Source organism: Camponotus floridanus, unplaced genomic scaffold (genome assembly GCF_003227725.1).
Source record: "Camponotus floridanus strain SB8 unplaced genomic scaffold, Cflo_v7.5 scaffold29, whole genome shotgun sequence".
NCBI classification, from domain to species: Eukaryota; Metazoa; Arthropoda; class Insecta; order Hymenoptera; family Formicidae; genus Camponotus; species Camponotus floridanus.
This window is the reverse complement of record NW_020229425.1, coordinates 1,211,009-1,224,913: the sequence shown is the minus strand read 5'-3', so window position 1 is coordinate 1,224,913 and position 13,905 is coordinate 1,211,009. Positions and strand designations below refer to the sequence as shown.

At 26.0% G+C, this 13,905-nt stretch overlaps 2 protein-coding genes and 1 pseudogene across 2 annotated transcripts; all 3 read left to right on the top strand.

The window, feature by feature from the left end:
* LOC109610033 (odorant receptor 13a-like) lies at nucleotides 1–4,820 on the top strand. Its single transcript, XM_020027697.2, has 4 exons — nucleotides 1–144; nucleotides 2,343–2,835; nucleotides 4,083–4,313; nucleotides 4,396–4,820. The coding sequence occupies exons 1-4, from the start codon at nucleotides 4–6 to the stop codon at nucleotides 4,734–4,736; spliced, it is 1,206 nt and encodes a 401-aa protein (XP_019883256.2). The 5' UTR covers nucleotides 1–3; the 3' UTR covers nucleotides 4,737–4,820.
* A 647-nt stretch (nucleotides 4,821–5,467) lies between these two features.
* On the top strand, nucleotides 5,468–9,523 carry LOC109610027 (odorant receptor 43a-like). Its single transcript, XM_020027688.2, has 4 exons — nucleotides 5,468–5,607; nucleotides 7,683–8,157; nucleotides 8,728–8,958; nucleotides 9,048–9,523. Exons 1-4 carry the CDS (start codon nucleotides 5,506–5,508, stop codon nucleotides 9,386–9,388), a joined length of 1,149 nt encoding a protein of 382 aa, XP_019883247.2. The 5' UTR covers nucleotides 5,468–5,505; the 3' UTR covers nucleotides 9,389–9,523.
* Nucleotides 9,524–10,101: 578 nt separating this feature from the next.
* LOC112638336 lies at nucleotides 10,102–13,749 on the top strand (annotated as a pseudogene).
* Nucleotides 13,750–13,905: the final 156 nt, after the last annotated feature.

Here is a 13,905-nt window from a genome sequence, read left to right as displayed (position 1 = left end):
ACAATGGCAAGTGAACGATGGAAGGACGATATCGCATACGCGATGATTCCTTTCAAATTGATTACGTGGCCTATCGGCTCATGGCCTCTTCAAGTTTATGATATGTATTCGCTATTGCGTTGTGGCTTAGGCACTTGTTGTGCGGTGAGTATCTTTTGACATTTAAAGGTCATTGACACGCACAATTCATATCGATTAGAAAACTACGAGGAATATTTTTTTTTACGTTGATATTGCAACACTCTGAAGAAAACTTCGTGTAATGAGCTAAAGATTTTACATTTTCTTGATGACGCATAATAATGATTTTTGCTTTTGTAAGAATATTTTAGATGAGTTGTTAAATACGATAATAAGAGTCGTTAAAAATTCTAACAATAAAAAGGATTTCCTTTCAAGTTTTATGATTTATTTAAGTATATTTTTTTCATGTATAAAAATAAAATACGATCCATCACGCTCTCTATTTCTATACTATCACAATGATGAAACAAAATCAAGATTACAAAGAGATATAATATTGTCTCGTATTAAGTTTATGTGCAACAGCAGGCAAAACTCCCCGTGTATCTATATGCGAATCGATTATTTGATAATATTTTAGATTAAGTAGAATTTAAGAATTTAAAGATTTTAGGATAATATTTTAGATTAAATAGGATTTCACGATAAACGGCTGAACTAATGGAAATTTTAATATACTTAATTGATAGCTTAATTATATGAAAAGAAGTTTCTTTATTTTTGTTCGTATATAAGCAGAGTTATTATGATACAAAGACTCAATGTGAAAATTTATAAAACATATTATTTTTCTTTTAAAATCTTAAAAAACCTAAAAAAATAGGAGAAAAAATTAATGATAATAGATTATTAATTTCTATGAATATGTCTTTGATTAAAAAGAAATGTATTTCAAATATGTGAAAATATTAAGTTTTATAATTTTATTTAAATGTAATAATTAATCAATTATTTAAATTTATTATTTAAATTTTTATTTGAAAACAAGTTAAATATTTTCTATACATTATTTGTAATTAATCAATATTAATTAATCGCTATAATATACGATGTAATACACATATACATAAGAAACGACAAAATAAAATCAGTTGTGCGGCAAAAATCAATATTACCTGACTTGAAAAAATCAATAACAGGTGACAGATCGAGACACATGTGCTTATAGGCCTAAGCGATATCATTGGTAAATTTTGATCGTTTATAACTTATAAACTATTGCAGCTTCAGCTTTTTATTAAAATTTTTTTCTATATTGATTAAAGATGATATAAGAAAATGATAAAATTTTGCTTGTTTAAAAAAAGTAAAATGATGCCAAGTACATGCTCCAGTAATGAAAAACTTATTATTACTTTAAAAAGTTGTTAAAAAGTATTGTACAAAATAGTGTTATCTTAATTTGTACAATACAATATTATTTTAATCTTAAAAATATTGTTACATTAAATATAAATTATTGTGTAAAATTCTTTCAATTTTCTAAAAATAATAATATAAAGAAATTGTGTTAACTAACAAGAATAAAAACTTATGTTAATTTGTTTTTTTAAATAGAAACATTATAAAAAAATTATAATACAAAATAAAAATAATTTTTATTGAAAAAACATGATATTGGAATGCTCAATAATAAAATTGATAGCGATTTGTAGGAAATTGAAACATCTATTTTGCACGACAATTTGATAATTTGCACAATAATTTTAATATAATAATTTTTTTATAAGTTTAAATAACAATTTTTAAATAACAATGTTTAAATAACAATGTAACAAATAACATTGTTTTGTACCCATTAAAATAACGTTATTAAAAAAAATGATTATATATTATTTTGCAATATAATTTTAATAATGCACGTTTCTTACAATTGATGTGTTTCTTTTATACTTTTTCTAGAAAAATGAATTTTTAATTATTATAAACAATAACAAAATACATAATATAAACTTTCAGATGATATTGATAATGCAATTTATTGTTGTATAATACAATTTGTTGTATTTTTTGTGTATTATATTTTGAGGCAAAGAAATTTTTAATTTACAAAAATATTTTACACAATTATTTTAATAATAAAAAACATTATTTTTATATCGTATTTTATAGAAGTGAAAAAGAAAGAAAAAAATTGACTGAAATTGTGCGAAAGTGGGAGAGAGAAAAAGCATGCGAGTGAGAAAGTAGCATTTGCATTTAAATAAAATATATATTAGTAAAAATTCATTAAATTAATAATGAGATATAATTTTTCTGAGAAATATCATGTATGGGGGAAACATTATGTATGAGAACATGTCTCAATCAATTAACAGAGTCTAATTGTGATCTTGTCTTCCATGGAGTTATACATGGGCTGTACTTGTTATATGGCTTGTACTGATGTAGAGCAAAATATAGTCTGTCTGACAACAATCTGTTGCGGATTACTCGGTGTACTGAAGATAACATGGTTTCGCATTTATGCAAATAGTTTAATTAACAATTACAACTCTGCTCTGAACGATTATCAGACGATTGACAATACAAAAGAGCGCGATATTATGCGAAAACATGCATTTATAGGAAGAATTCTTTGCTATTCCATGTTGGGTTTTTCTTACAGTAGTTGTGTAATATATGCAATAAATCCTTTTTTGCATTATGATCAAGATAATCGGATTAACATAACGAACGAAGATATTATGTTAGAATACGCAATACCATCGAGATGCGCTTTGGAATATTTTAATTTTCCAACGAATATGTATAAAATCTCCATTCTAGTTGAAACTGTACTAGTGATACTGGCGACTACAGCTAACATTGGTAACGTAAACATACATAAATTTATATTTTAACGGATATTTTATTTTTATAATTTTGTGTTCTTTATCCAATATTACTAAGAAACAAAAATTTTTTTATTAAATAGTACATTATTTATTCTACATACATAAAGATTTTGTTAATTCTGTTATTGTGCATTTTTCTACTAATTATAAATATTGTAAAGGTATGAAAGTTTTCGTAGTTTCGCAAATTGTTCCACGATGATACGAGATACATAGAACCTAATTTTTTTGATCAGGTATATTAAATTATATATCAGGTATATTAAATTATATGGCAGAATATTTTTTATTAAGTATCAAAAATAAAAATTAAATATAACAATTTCGTGTTTCATTTTACTGATTCTTTAAAAAAGGCTTTAAACTTTCGAAAGCTTTTATACCTTATGCCATATTATATATATATATATATATATATATATATATATATATGTATGTATATATTGAATACAGTAGCAATATTATATGCACTGTATTTTGTGACACATATATAGAACAATTCAAAATAACTACTTAGTATCCTTAAAATAGCATATTCCTGACTCAGTTTGAAATAATTTTCCTTTTGCAAAATTTTGTCTGAAGCTTAATATTTAAATTATAAAAGAAAATAATTAAATTATTATAGGTTAAATACAAGAGGTAGATAAAAATGGCGATTTAACAAACGCGGGTATTTATGTAGGGCGCCTGTTACGATCAGCTGATCGTTACACATGATAGAATGCACAGATACATACACACATGCAAATATATACACATTCTATCTCTCTCTCTGTCCCTCTCTCTCTCTCTCTCTCTCTCTCTCTCTCTCTCTCTCTATCTATCTATCTATCTATCTATCTATCTCACTCACTCGCTCGCTCATTTGTAGTCATTATTATTATTATTATTAACTGATTGCAGTAAATTCCCCACGTAAGTACTTGTCTCTGATGGTGAATCGCACTGCTCTTGCCTATCTCTTATATTTATTCGGTCCGTAAAAGTTAATTATTCTATAATTCAAGAACTGGGTTTCGGGCAAAATTTCATAAAAGGAAAGCTATCTTAAAATTGAAAAGAATATGTCATCATAAGGACAATAGATTACTTTAATTTACCCTGTGTATATTTTTTGATTACAAAAATAATAATTTTAATAATATAAATAGAACAATAAGTAATATTTCGTATATCAATACAATAAGATAGTTTCGTGCATCGATGCATTTCCCAAAGGTAATGATGTGTTGTTCCTCAACATTACATTGCATGTTTGCGGTCAAGTAAATATTTTGAGGATGCACTTTTTCAACTTTGATGTAAAAAGTCCACGAATCTACAATCGTTTCAATGCGCTAATTCAAAGACATCAAGACTTGATAATGTTGGCCAGAGAACTTGTCGATTTGATCAGTTTTGTATTGTTGATAGAACTATTCATTATCACTATATTATTATGTATGATAGGTAAATATTATGTTATTTATGATTATTTATGGAAATATGTAAATTGTAAGTAAAAAAAATTAAGTAAATATTCTCTTTACAGGATTTCAGTTCATTTTCGCTTTGAAAATCAATAACACCATTATGATAGGAAAAAGTTTAATGGTATTGAGTGTCTTCCTGACACAATTATCGCTGTATAGTTTTATCGGAAATTATTTGAAATCTGAAATGGAAGAGATAGGACTCTCCATTTATCAAAGTGCGTGGTATAACTTTCCTAGAAAATTAACAAAAAATGTAATCTTTGTTCTTATGCAAACAAAATATCCAGTCGCGTTGCAGGCTGGAAATTACATCGTGGTCAATCTCTCAACTTATTTGAGTATTTTAAAAACATCTTTTTCATATTTGTCTGTACTTCGTATAATTCTTGAAGTGTAAACTATAAGTTGCGAGTAAAAGGAATTTGCAAACTGTAAATATCTGATAGGTTTAAAATAGTACGATATGATATTTCAAAAAGAAATAGATTAAATAGAAGAAATATTTATTTAAGTATAATAAAGTAATTATCGAAATTAATCTGTTTGTGTCAAATTTCTTATGCAATAATATACATATGTATATTTTAATATTTTCCATGTACTATCATTAAGATACACATATGTAATATTATTATTAATGTATTATTATGTTAAATTTATAGACAGATATTTTTTGACATGTAGAATTATTGTGTTGCGAAATTCTCTATTGAATTAATTTTATCTATAGAACAAAAAAAGCAAGTTATTTACTTTTTTTCACTTTTGAAAATAATCTAAATCGATACTATCTATTGTTTATTCAAACGTATATCGAGATAAAATGTAGAAAAATATGCTCATATATAGATAAGTAAGACACATATAATTTTATTCAATAAAAAAATAGTTACTCGATAGACGATAACAATTTAGAAATTGTACCATACAAAGTTTCCATAAAAGCGACATTTTTCATAAGAACGTAGTTATTTGCATTTTGCCATAATTTAGGAGGCTTTAAGGAAGGCAGTCTGGTAATCCTATACTTTTCATGTTGAATAAAAAATGAGATATAATACTGCGTTATGTCGATATAGCGTGCGAATCATCGGTTCTCGGCATCAGTTAGAGACATTATATTGACAATGGTAAGTGAACGATGGAAGGAGGATATTGCATACGCGATGGTTCCTTTCAAATTGATTACGTGGCCCATTGGCGTATGGCCACTTCAAGTTTATAACATTTATTCGCTCTTACGATGTATCGTAAGCACTTGTTGTGCGGTAAGTATCTTTTGGATCTTGAAGTTCATTCGCGATCGAAAATAATAAATAAAATATTTTCTACATTGATATTGCAATGCTCTGGAAAAAAATTCGTCATGATGATAATATCAACGTGATAGTAATATTAAGATTTTATATTTTCTTGGTAATGCACGTTTTGATGAAACGTTCTTACTAGTAATAACATTGAATGAGTTGTAAATCAGCACGATTGTAAGTCGTTAAAAATTTTGACAATAAGCATGATGTTTTTTATATATTTTATGTTTTTTTTAATCATGTATAAAAATGATACAATCCTTTATGAGAAACATTATGGGAAATTAGCATCATAATTTATTACGTCTTATATTACTTGTTTCATGATTTCGTCGTAACGATAATATGTATAATAAAATCAAGTGACACAATAGTATTTCGAATCAAGTTCTCGCGCACCAGAGAGGATTTTATGTATCTACGAATCGGCTATTTGAGAGTACCTTGAATTATTGTATTTTAATAATGGTTGGACTAATTAGATTCTTGATAAACTTAACTTTTGATATAGTTTGAGTTTCAATTATATAAAGAAAATGTCTTTATATAATTGTCTTTATATAATTCTTATATGCATCTTTATATACATCTTTATATAATTCTTTATTTTCGGTTTCTGTTTTCTCTAAGAAGAGATGAGAAAATTTTTTATGATGCAATTTTCAATTTTCAAATATTTCTTTATAAAACATTATTATCGACTGTCATACGTATTATACACGGACATAGAATATGTTATAGAAATATAATATTAATCATCTTGTATAGTTTCTACTTTTGATAGGCGATTGCTTTAGTGGCTTGCAGATTTGATCAAATTTGATAGTTCTGAGATCTAACAAGTAACAGAAATTTTGAAAGTGAAGGAGAATTTATGTACAATTTTCAAGTATATCACAAAGACATTTATGTCATTAATTTTAATGATCTTTAATGAATAGCGATATTTAAAATTAAATGTTTAATTTGAAAAAAATTTGATGTCTCTCGGCATTTTGATTCTCTTTTTCTTTCCTTTATTTAATAATTATAAATATTTTGATATTTTAATATAAATAAGATGCGCTCTGCAGTATTTCAATTTACCAACGAGCATGTATAAAGATATTTTCTCTTAATTCAAGCATCGATAAATATATGATAAAAAATATAAGAATTTCATTATTTAATATAAATTATTGTACTTTTAATGAGAAAAATATATACATATATTATACGTATATAAAGAGAAAAAAGAGGAAGAGAGAGAGAGAGAGAGAGAGAGAGAGAGAGAGAGAGAGAGAGAGAGAGAGAAAGAGAAATTTATAATTAAAAGCAATTAAAAGCAATTAAAATTATTTTTTATTTTGTTTAAAGATGTTATACTATATAAAAAAATATGATTAAAACTTGCTTTTTCGAAAAAAAGTAAAAAAAGGCATCAAGTGCATACTAAGTATGAAAAATGTATTATTGTAACAAAATGTTATAAAATAATGTATTAATATAATTTTATAAGATATTGTTATTTCAATCTGTACAAAACAGTTTTATTTTAAATTTTTTAGAACTGTTATATTAAACTTATACAAATTGTAAGTTAAATTATTGTCAAAGTTGTTTTAATTTCCCAGGAAAGTAAAAATATAATAAAGATTGCGCTAAATATTTAATATTTTGTATAAAATATTTTGTAATACAAAATATTTAATATATATAACATTTTGCTTAATTTTAATATGCAAAGGTTAGATAAAATTAATTATACAAATAAACAAATAATAAATATAAAAAAGTATGAATATGCGTATATTTTGGATTTACAAATCAGTCTAATAAAAGAATTACTTTTACATCATATTTTATAGAGTGAAAGAGAGAGAAACTGAACCTTAAGTGGAAGGATAACAAACATGAGACTGAAAAAGTAGCGTTCATATTTAAATAGCATATTTATAATTAAAAATTTATTGAGTTAGAATTGAAATATGCTTTTTTGTTACAAATCATCACATTCATATCTATCACATGTATGGGAAAATATCAATCAATAGAGTCTAATTGCGATCTTGCCTTCTATGGAGCTATATATGGGTTGTACTGATGTGGAGCAAAATGTAGTTTGTTTGACATCAATATGTTCCGGATTGCTTGGAGTGTTGAAGACAGTATGGTTCCGCATTTATGCAAATAGTTTAATTAACAATTACAACTCTGCCGTGAATGATTATCTGACGAATGACAACACAAAAGAGCGCGAAATTATGCGAAGACATGCTTTTATAGGAAGGATTCTTTGCTATTCCATGATGGGCTTTTCTTACATTAGTTGTGTAATGTATGCGATAAATCCTTTTTTGCATTTCGATCAAGTTAATCAGATTAACATAACGAATCAAGATATAATATTAGAGTACGCAGTACCATCAAGATGCGCTCTGCAATATTTCAATTTTCCAACGAGCATGTATAAAATCTCCATTCTCGTCGAAACTGTTATAGTGATTCTGGCAACTACAGCTAATATTGGTAATGTATACATAAATTTATATGGATATTTTATTTTTATACTTTTGTGTTTTTATCCAATATTACTAAAACACAGACATTATTATATTGAATACATTATTCCACATATATACAATTTTTATTAATTCTATTATTATGCGCATTTTTCTACTGATTATAATATTTTGTAATATTGCAAAGGTATGGAAGTTTGCGTGATTTCAAATTATTCCACTATAGTCCCAGATACACAGCAACTACATAATTTTCTTGATCAGCTATATTAAATTTTTTGCAGAATTTTTATTTTATTAAACAATGAAAATAAAAATTACATATGATAGTGTCAACATATTCCGTTACTGTTTCTTAAATTTTTTAATTTTCGAAAACTCTTGCCTTCTCCAATGTATATTACGTTGCGTGTGCGTGTAATATAGTAGAAATATTTTATTTACTATATTTTGTAACACATATATACATACTCTTTGATTATAAAAATATATAAATAGAATAATAAATACAACAATAAATAATATTTTGTATATCAATATAATAAGACCGTTTCGTGCATCGATGCATTTTCCAAAGGTAACGACGTGTTATTTCTCAACATTACTTTGCATGTTTGTGGTCAAGTAAACATTTTAAGGATTCACTTTTTCAACTTTGATGTAAAAAGTCCACGAATTTACAATCGTTTCAATGCTTTAATTCAAAGACATCAAGATCTGATAAGACTGGCCAGAGAACTTGTCAAATTGATCAGTTTTGTGTTGCTGATAGAACTATCCATTATTACCATGTCATTATGTATGATAGGTAAATATTATATTATTTAGGATTATTCAATCAAATATATAAATTATATATAAAAAAAGATTTATATTAAACAGATATTCTCTTTTCAGGATTTCAATTCATCTTTGCGTTGAAAATTAATAACACTGTTATGATAGGAAAGAGTTTAGCAGTATTAAGCGTCTTCCTGACACAACTATCGCTTTATAGTTTTATCGGGAATTATTTGAAATCTGAAATGGAAGAGATAGGACTCTCCATTTATCAAAGTGCATGGTATAATTTTCCTAGGAAATTGACAAAAAATGTAATCTTTGTTCTTATGCAAACAAAATATCCAGTCGCGCTGCAAGCTGGAAATTTCATCGCGGTCAATCTCTCAACTTATTTGAGTATTTTAAAAACCTCCTTTTCATATTTGTCTGTACTTCGTATAATTCTCGAAGTGTAAAATATAAAAATAAATTGCGAATGAAAGTAATCTGTGCAAACTGTAAGTATTTGATAGATTTGAAATAGTGCAATATAATACTTTCAAAATAGAAATACATGCAGAAGTGTTTATTTAAGTGCAATAAACTTATTATCTAAATTAATTTGTTTGTGCCAAATTTCCTATTCAATAATAAACATATATTTTAATATTTCCTATACAATATCAATATACACATATGTGATATTGATATTAATGTATTATTATGTTAAATTTCTAAATAAATATTACCTGACATGTAAAATTAAGCGTATCACGAAATTTTTTATCAGTTAATTGTGTCGTTTATAAAATAAAGAAAGCAAGTTATTTATTTCTATTTTTACTTTTGAACAATCTAAATCTATTTATTGTTATATTCAAACGTATATATCGAGGTAAAGTGTAGAAAAATGTGCTCATATGTAGGTAAGTAACACACATATAATTTTATTCAATAAAAAATAGTTGCTCGATAAACGGAAACAATTTAGTACCATATAAAGTTTCCATAAGAGCGACATTTTCCATAGAATGTAGTTATTTGCATTTTGCCATAATGCTTTAAGAGAGGTAGTCTGTTAAGCATATATTTTTCATGTTGAATAAAAAATGAGATATAATACTGCGTTATGTCGATATAGCGTGCGGATCACCGGTTCTTGACATCAGTTAGTGTCATTATATCGATAATGGCAAGTGAACGATGGAAGGACAATATCGCATACGCGATGGTTCCTTTCAAATTGATTACGTGGCCTATGGGTGTATGGTCACTTCAAGTTTATAACATTTATTCGCTGTTACGATGTATCGTAAGCACTTGTTGTGCGGTAAGTAACTTTTGAATTTTGAAGATCATTGACACATTCGCGATCGCTTGAAAATAATAAAGAATATTTTCTACATTGATATTGCAACACTTTGAAAATGTTTTGATGTGATGATAATATCAAGATTTTTTTATATTTTCTTGATAACGCATGTTATGATGAAATCCTCTTAGTAATATTAACACATTAAATGAGTTGTAAATTAGCACAATTGTAAGTTATTGAAAAATTTTGATAATAAACATGATGTTTTTTGTTTTATGACTTATATGTTTTATGACTTATGTGTGTTTTTTAATCATGTGTAAAAATGATACAATCCTTTTTGAGAAACATTATGGAAAGTTTGCGATATAATTTATTACGTCTTATATTACTTGTTTTATAATTTCGTAACGGTTCTCGTGTAGAAATAGCAAAATATCTATACGAATTAGCTATGTGAATACCTCATATTTTAATAATGACTGAACCAATTGAATTCTTGATAGTTTAAGTTTTAATTATATATGTAAAAAGTATCTTTTTATTTTCAGTCTACATTTTTTATAAGAAGAAATGTTATAATGCAAATTTTCAATGTAAAAATGTTTTTTTATAAAATATCATCACCGATTGTCACGTATTATACACATACACAGTATATGCTACAGAAATATAATATTAATCTTGTATAGTTTTTGCTTTTGACAGATCATTGCGTTAGTGGCTTTCATATTTAACAAAATTTGGTATCTTTGAGGTTTAACATGTTCATTAATAGAAATTAAAATTTGAAAGTAAAGGAGAATTTATGTACAATTTTCGGACATATTCGCAATAATTTATATCCGAAAATAACTTTAACGATTTGTTAAATATATAGTGATGTTTGTAATTAAATGTTTAAACCGAAAAGTATTTAATGTCTCTTAGCATTTTAATTCTTGCTAATCCTATTATGTTATATTTGGATATTTTGATATAGTCGATATTTTCTTAACTCGAGCATCAACAAATAACATTAATACCCTCTAGTTTATAAGAAATTAGAACAATTATTTTTTACAACAAATTGTTTTTAATATAATTTTAATACAATTATTTAAACTTAAATAAATTTAAATAAATATGTTTTGCACACATTAAAATAATATTTGTAAAAGTATAATTAGTAACAATATTATATACTATTTAGTAGCAATATGTTACAATATTGTATATTTTTTATTGTGTTTGACTTGACATCTTTTTTAATTATTTTTTAAATGTAAATTTTTAGTTATTATAATGTTACAAAATATCATAGAAAATTTAAATAATATTAGAATTTGTTGTATTTTTCACGTTTTATATTTTGATGCAAAAATATCTTCTATTTACACAAATTATATTATTATATATACATTATTTTAATAATATACAATATAAATTTTGCATAATTTTAATATGTAAGAATTAGATAACATTAATTATACTAATAATAAATATAAAAAAGTATGAATATGTGCATAATACTTTGCATCTATAAAAATTAAATAATTATTCCGATAAAAAGCATTATTTTTATATCATATTTTATAGAGTGAAAGAGAGAGAAAGAAATTAAGGGAAATTGAACGAGAGTGAGAAGAAGAAGACATGAGACTGAAAAAGTAGCATATATTTAACAAAATATTTATAACTAAAAATTTATTGAGTTAGGAGAGATATTTGAGATATATTTTTTGAGCATTGAATCATTATATGTATGGGAAAATATCAATTAACAGAGTCTAATCGCAATCTTGCCTTCCATGGAGCTATATATGGGCTGTACTGACATAGAGCAGAATATAATTTGTGTGACAACAATCTCTTGCGGATTACTTGGTGTGCTGAAGACAATATGGTTCCGCATTTATGCAAAAAGTTTAATTAACAATTACAACTCTGCCGTGAACGATTATCTGAGGATTGACAATACGAAAGAGCGCGAAATTATGCGAAGACATGCTTTTATAGGAAGGATTCTTTGCTATTCCATGTTGGGCTTTTCTTACATTAGTTGTCTAATACATGGAATAATACCATATTTGAATTATTTTCAAGGTAATTGGATTAACATAACGAATGAAGATATGATGTTAGAGTATGCAGTGCCATCAAGATGCGCTTTAGAATATTTCAATTTTCCAACGAGCATGTATACAATTTCCTGTCTCCTGGAAACCATTATATTAGTACTGGCGGCTTCGGCTAATCTTGGTAATAATTATTTAATTGCTTATGCATATTTTATGTCTCATCCAATATTACTTACAAGGACTTTTTTATTGTATATTATTTCACATACATAAAGATTTTAATTAATTTTATTAATTTTACGCACTTTTTATTAATTATAGACAATATTGTTAAGTGAAAATTTGCGTAGCTTTATAGTTTAATTCCGAGATGCATTAGAACCACCCTGTTCTGCTGATCAAGCAGATTAGATGACATAATTTTTTTTACAAATGTATATAATTAAATATGACAGTTTCAATTGCTTGTTTAGAAAAAAATTGTTTTCGAACATTTTTGCCTTTTTTCATGCTATGTATATCATGCTTTATGGGTGTGTGTGTGTGTGTGTATATATATATATATATATATATATATATATATATATATAAATATAAGAGCATTATTATTTGCTATATTTTGTTATACATATGCATATGTGTATATCTGTGTATGTGTCATTTGATTACAAAAGTATAATAATAATTTAAATGTAACAGAATATTCAGTACTGTTTTGATTATTAATGCAATAAAATAATTCCAAGCATTTCCCAAAAGGTAATGATTAAAATTTTTATATATCAATAAAACAGTATTGTATATTTCCCAAAGGTAACGACGCGTTGTTTCTCAACATTACATTGCATGTTTGTGGTCAAATAAACATTTTGAGGATCCATTTCTTCAATTTCGACGTCACAAGTCCGCGAATTCATGATCGTTTCAATGCGTTGATTCAAAGACATCAAGAACTGATAACTCTGGCCAGAGAACTTGCCGATTTAATCAGTTTCGTATTGCTGGTAGAACTTTTTATAATCAGCATAATATTATGTATGACAGGTAAATATTATGATTAGTTTGCGAAATAAGTAAATTACGAAAGAAATTAACATTCAGCAGGGAAATATTCTCTTCAGGTTTTCAGTTTATCTTCGCGTTGAAAGCCAATAATACCGCTATGATAGGAAATAGTTTAATGTTACAGATTATAATTCTGACGTAATTAACTCTGTACAGTTTTATCGGGAATTATCTGAAATCTGAAATGGAAGAAATAGGACTCTCTATTTATCAAAGTGCTTGGTACAGTTTTCCCAGAAAATTGGTAAAAAACGTAATCTTTATTCTTTTGCAGACGAAATATCCAATCGCGTTGCAAGCTGGAAATTACATTGTAGTCAATCTCTCAACTTATGTGAGCATCTTAAGAACCTCTTTTTCATATTTGTCTGTACTTCGTATAATGCTCGAAGTATGAAATATTCGGAGGATGTGAATGAAAGAAATCCGTGCAAACGGTAAATATTTGATATGTTCGATAGTATAATGTAATACTTTCAAAATAGAAATAGATAAAATGTCTATTAAAATATTACGTTAATAAATTTATTGCCATATTACTTTGTTCCTACCG

Excerpts from the sequence above, each read along its gene's own strand:
- LOC109610027 (XM_020027688.2), top strand. The coding sequence starts at position 5,506 with ATGGTTCCTTTCAAATTGATTACGTGGCCCATTGGCGTATGGCCACTT. Across the intron at positions 5,608-7,682 it reads TCGTAAGCACTTGTTGTGCG|AGTCTAATTGCGATCTTGCC; the intron begins GTAAGTATCTTT and ends ATCAATCAATAG. Across the intron at positions 8,158-8,727 it reads GGCAACTACAGCTAATATTG|GTAACGACGTGTTATTTCTC; the intron begins GTAATGTATACA and ends CATTTTCCAAAG.
- LOC109610033 (XM_020027697.2), top strand. The coding sequence starts at position 4 with ATGGCAAGTGAACGATGGAAGGACGATATCGCATACGCGATGATTCCT. Across the intron at positions 145-2,342 it reads GCTTAGGCACTTGTTGTGCG|AGTCTAATTGTGATCTTGTC; the intron begins GTGAGTATCTTT and ends ATCAATTAACAG. Across the intron at positions 4,314-4,395 it reads TATATTATTATGTATGATAG|GATTTCAGTTCATTTTCGCT; the intron begins GTAAATATTATG and ends TTCTCTTTACAG.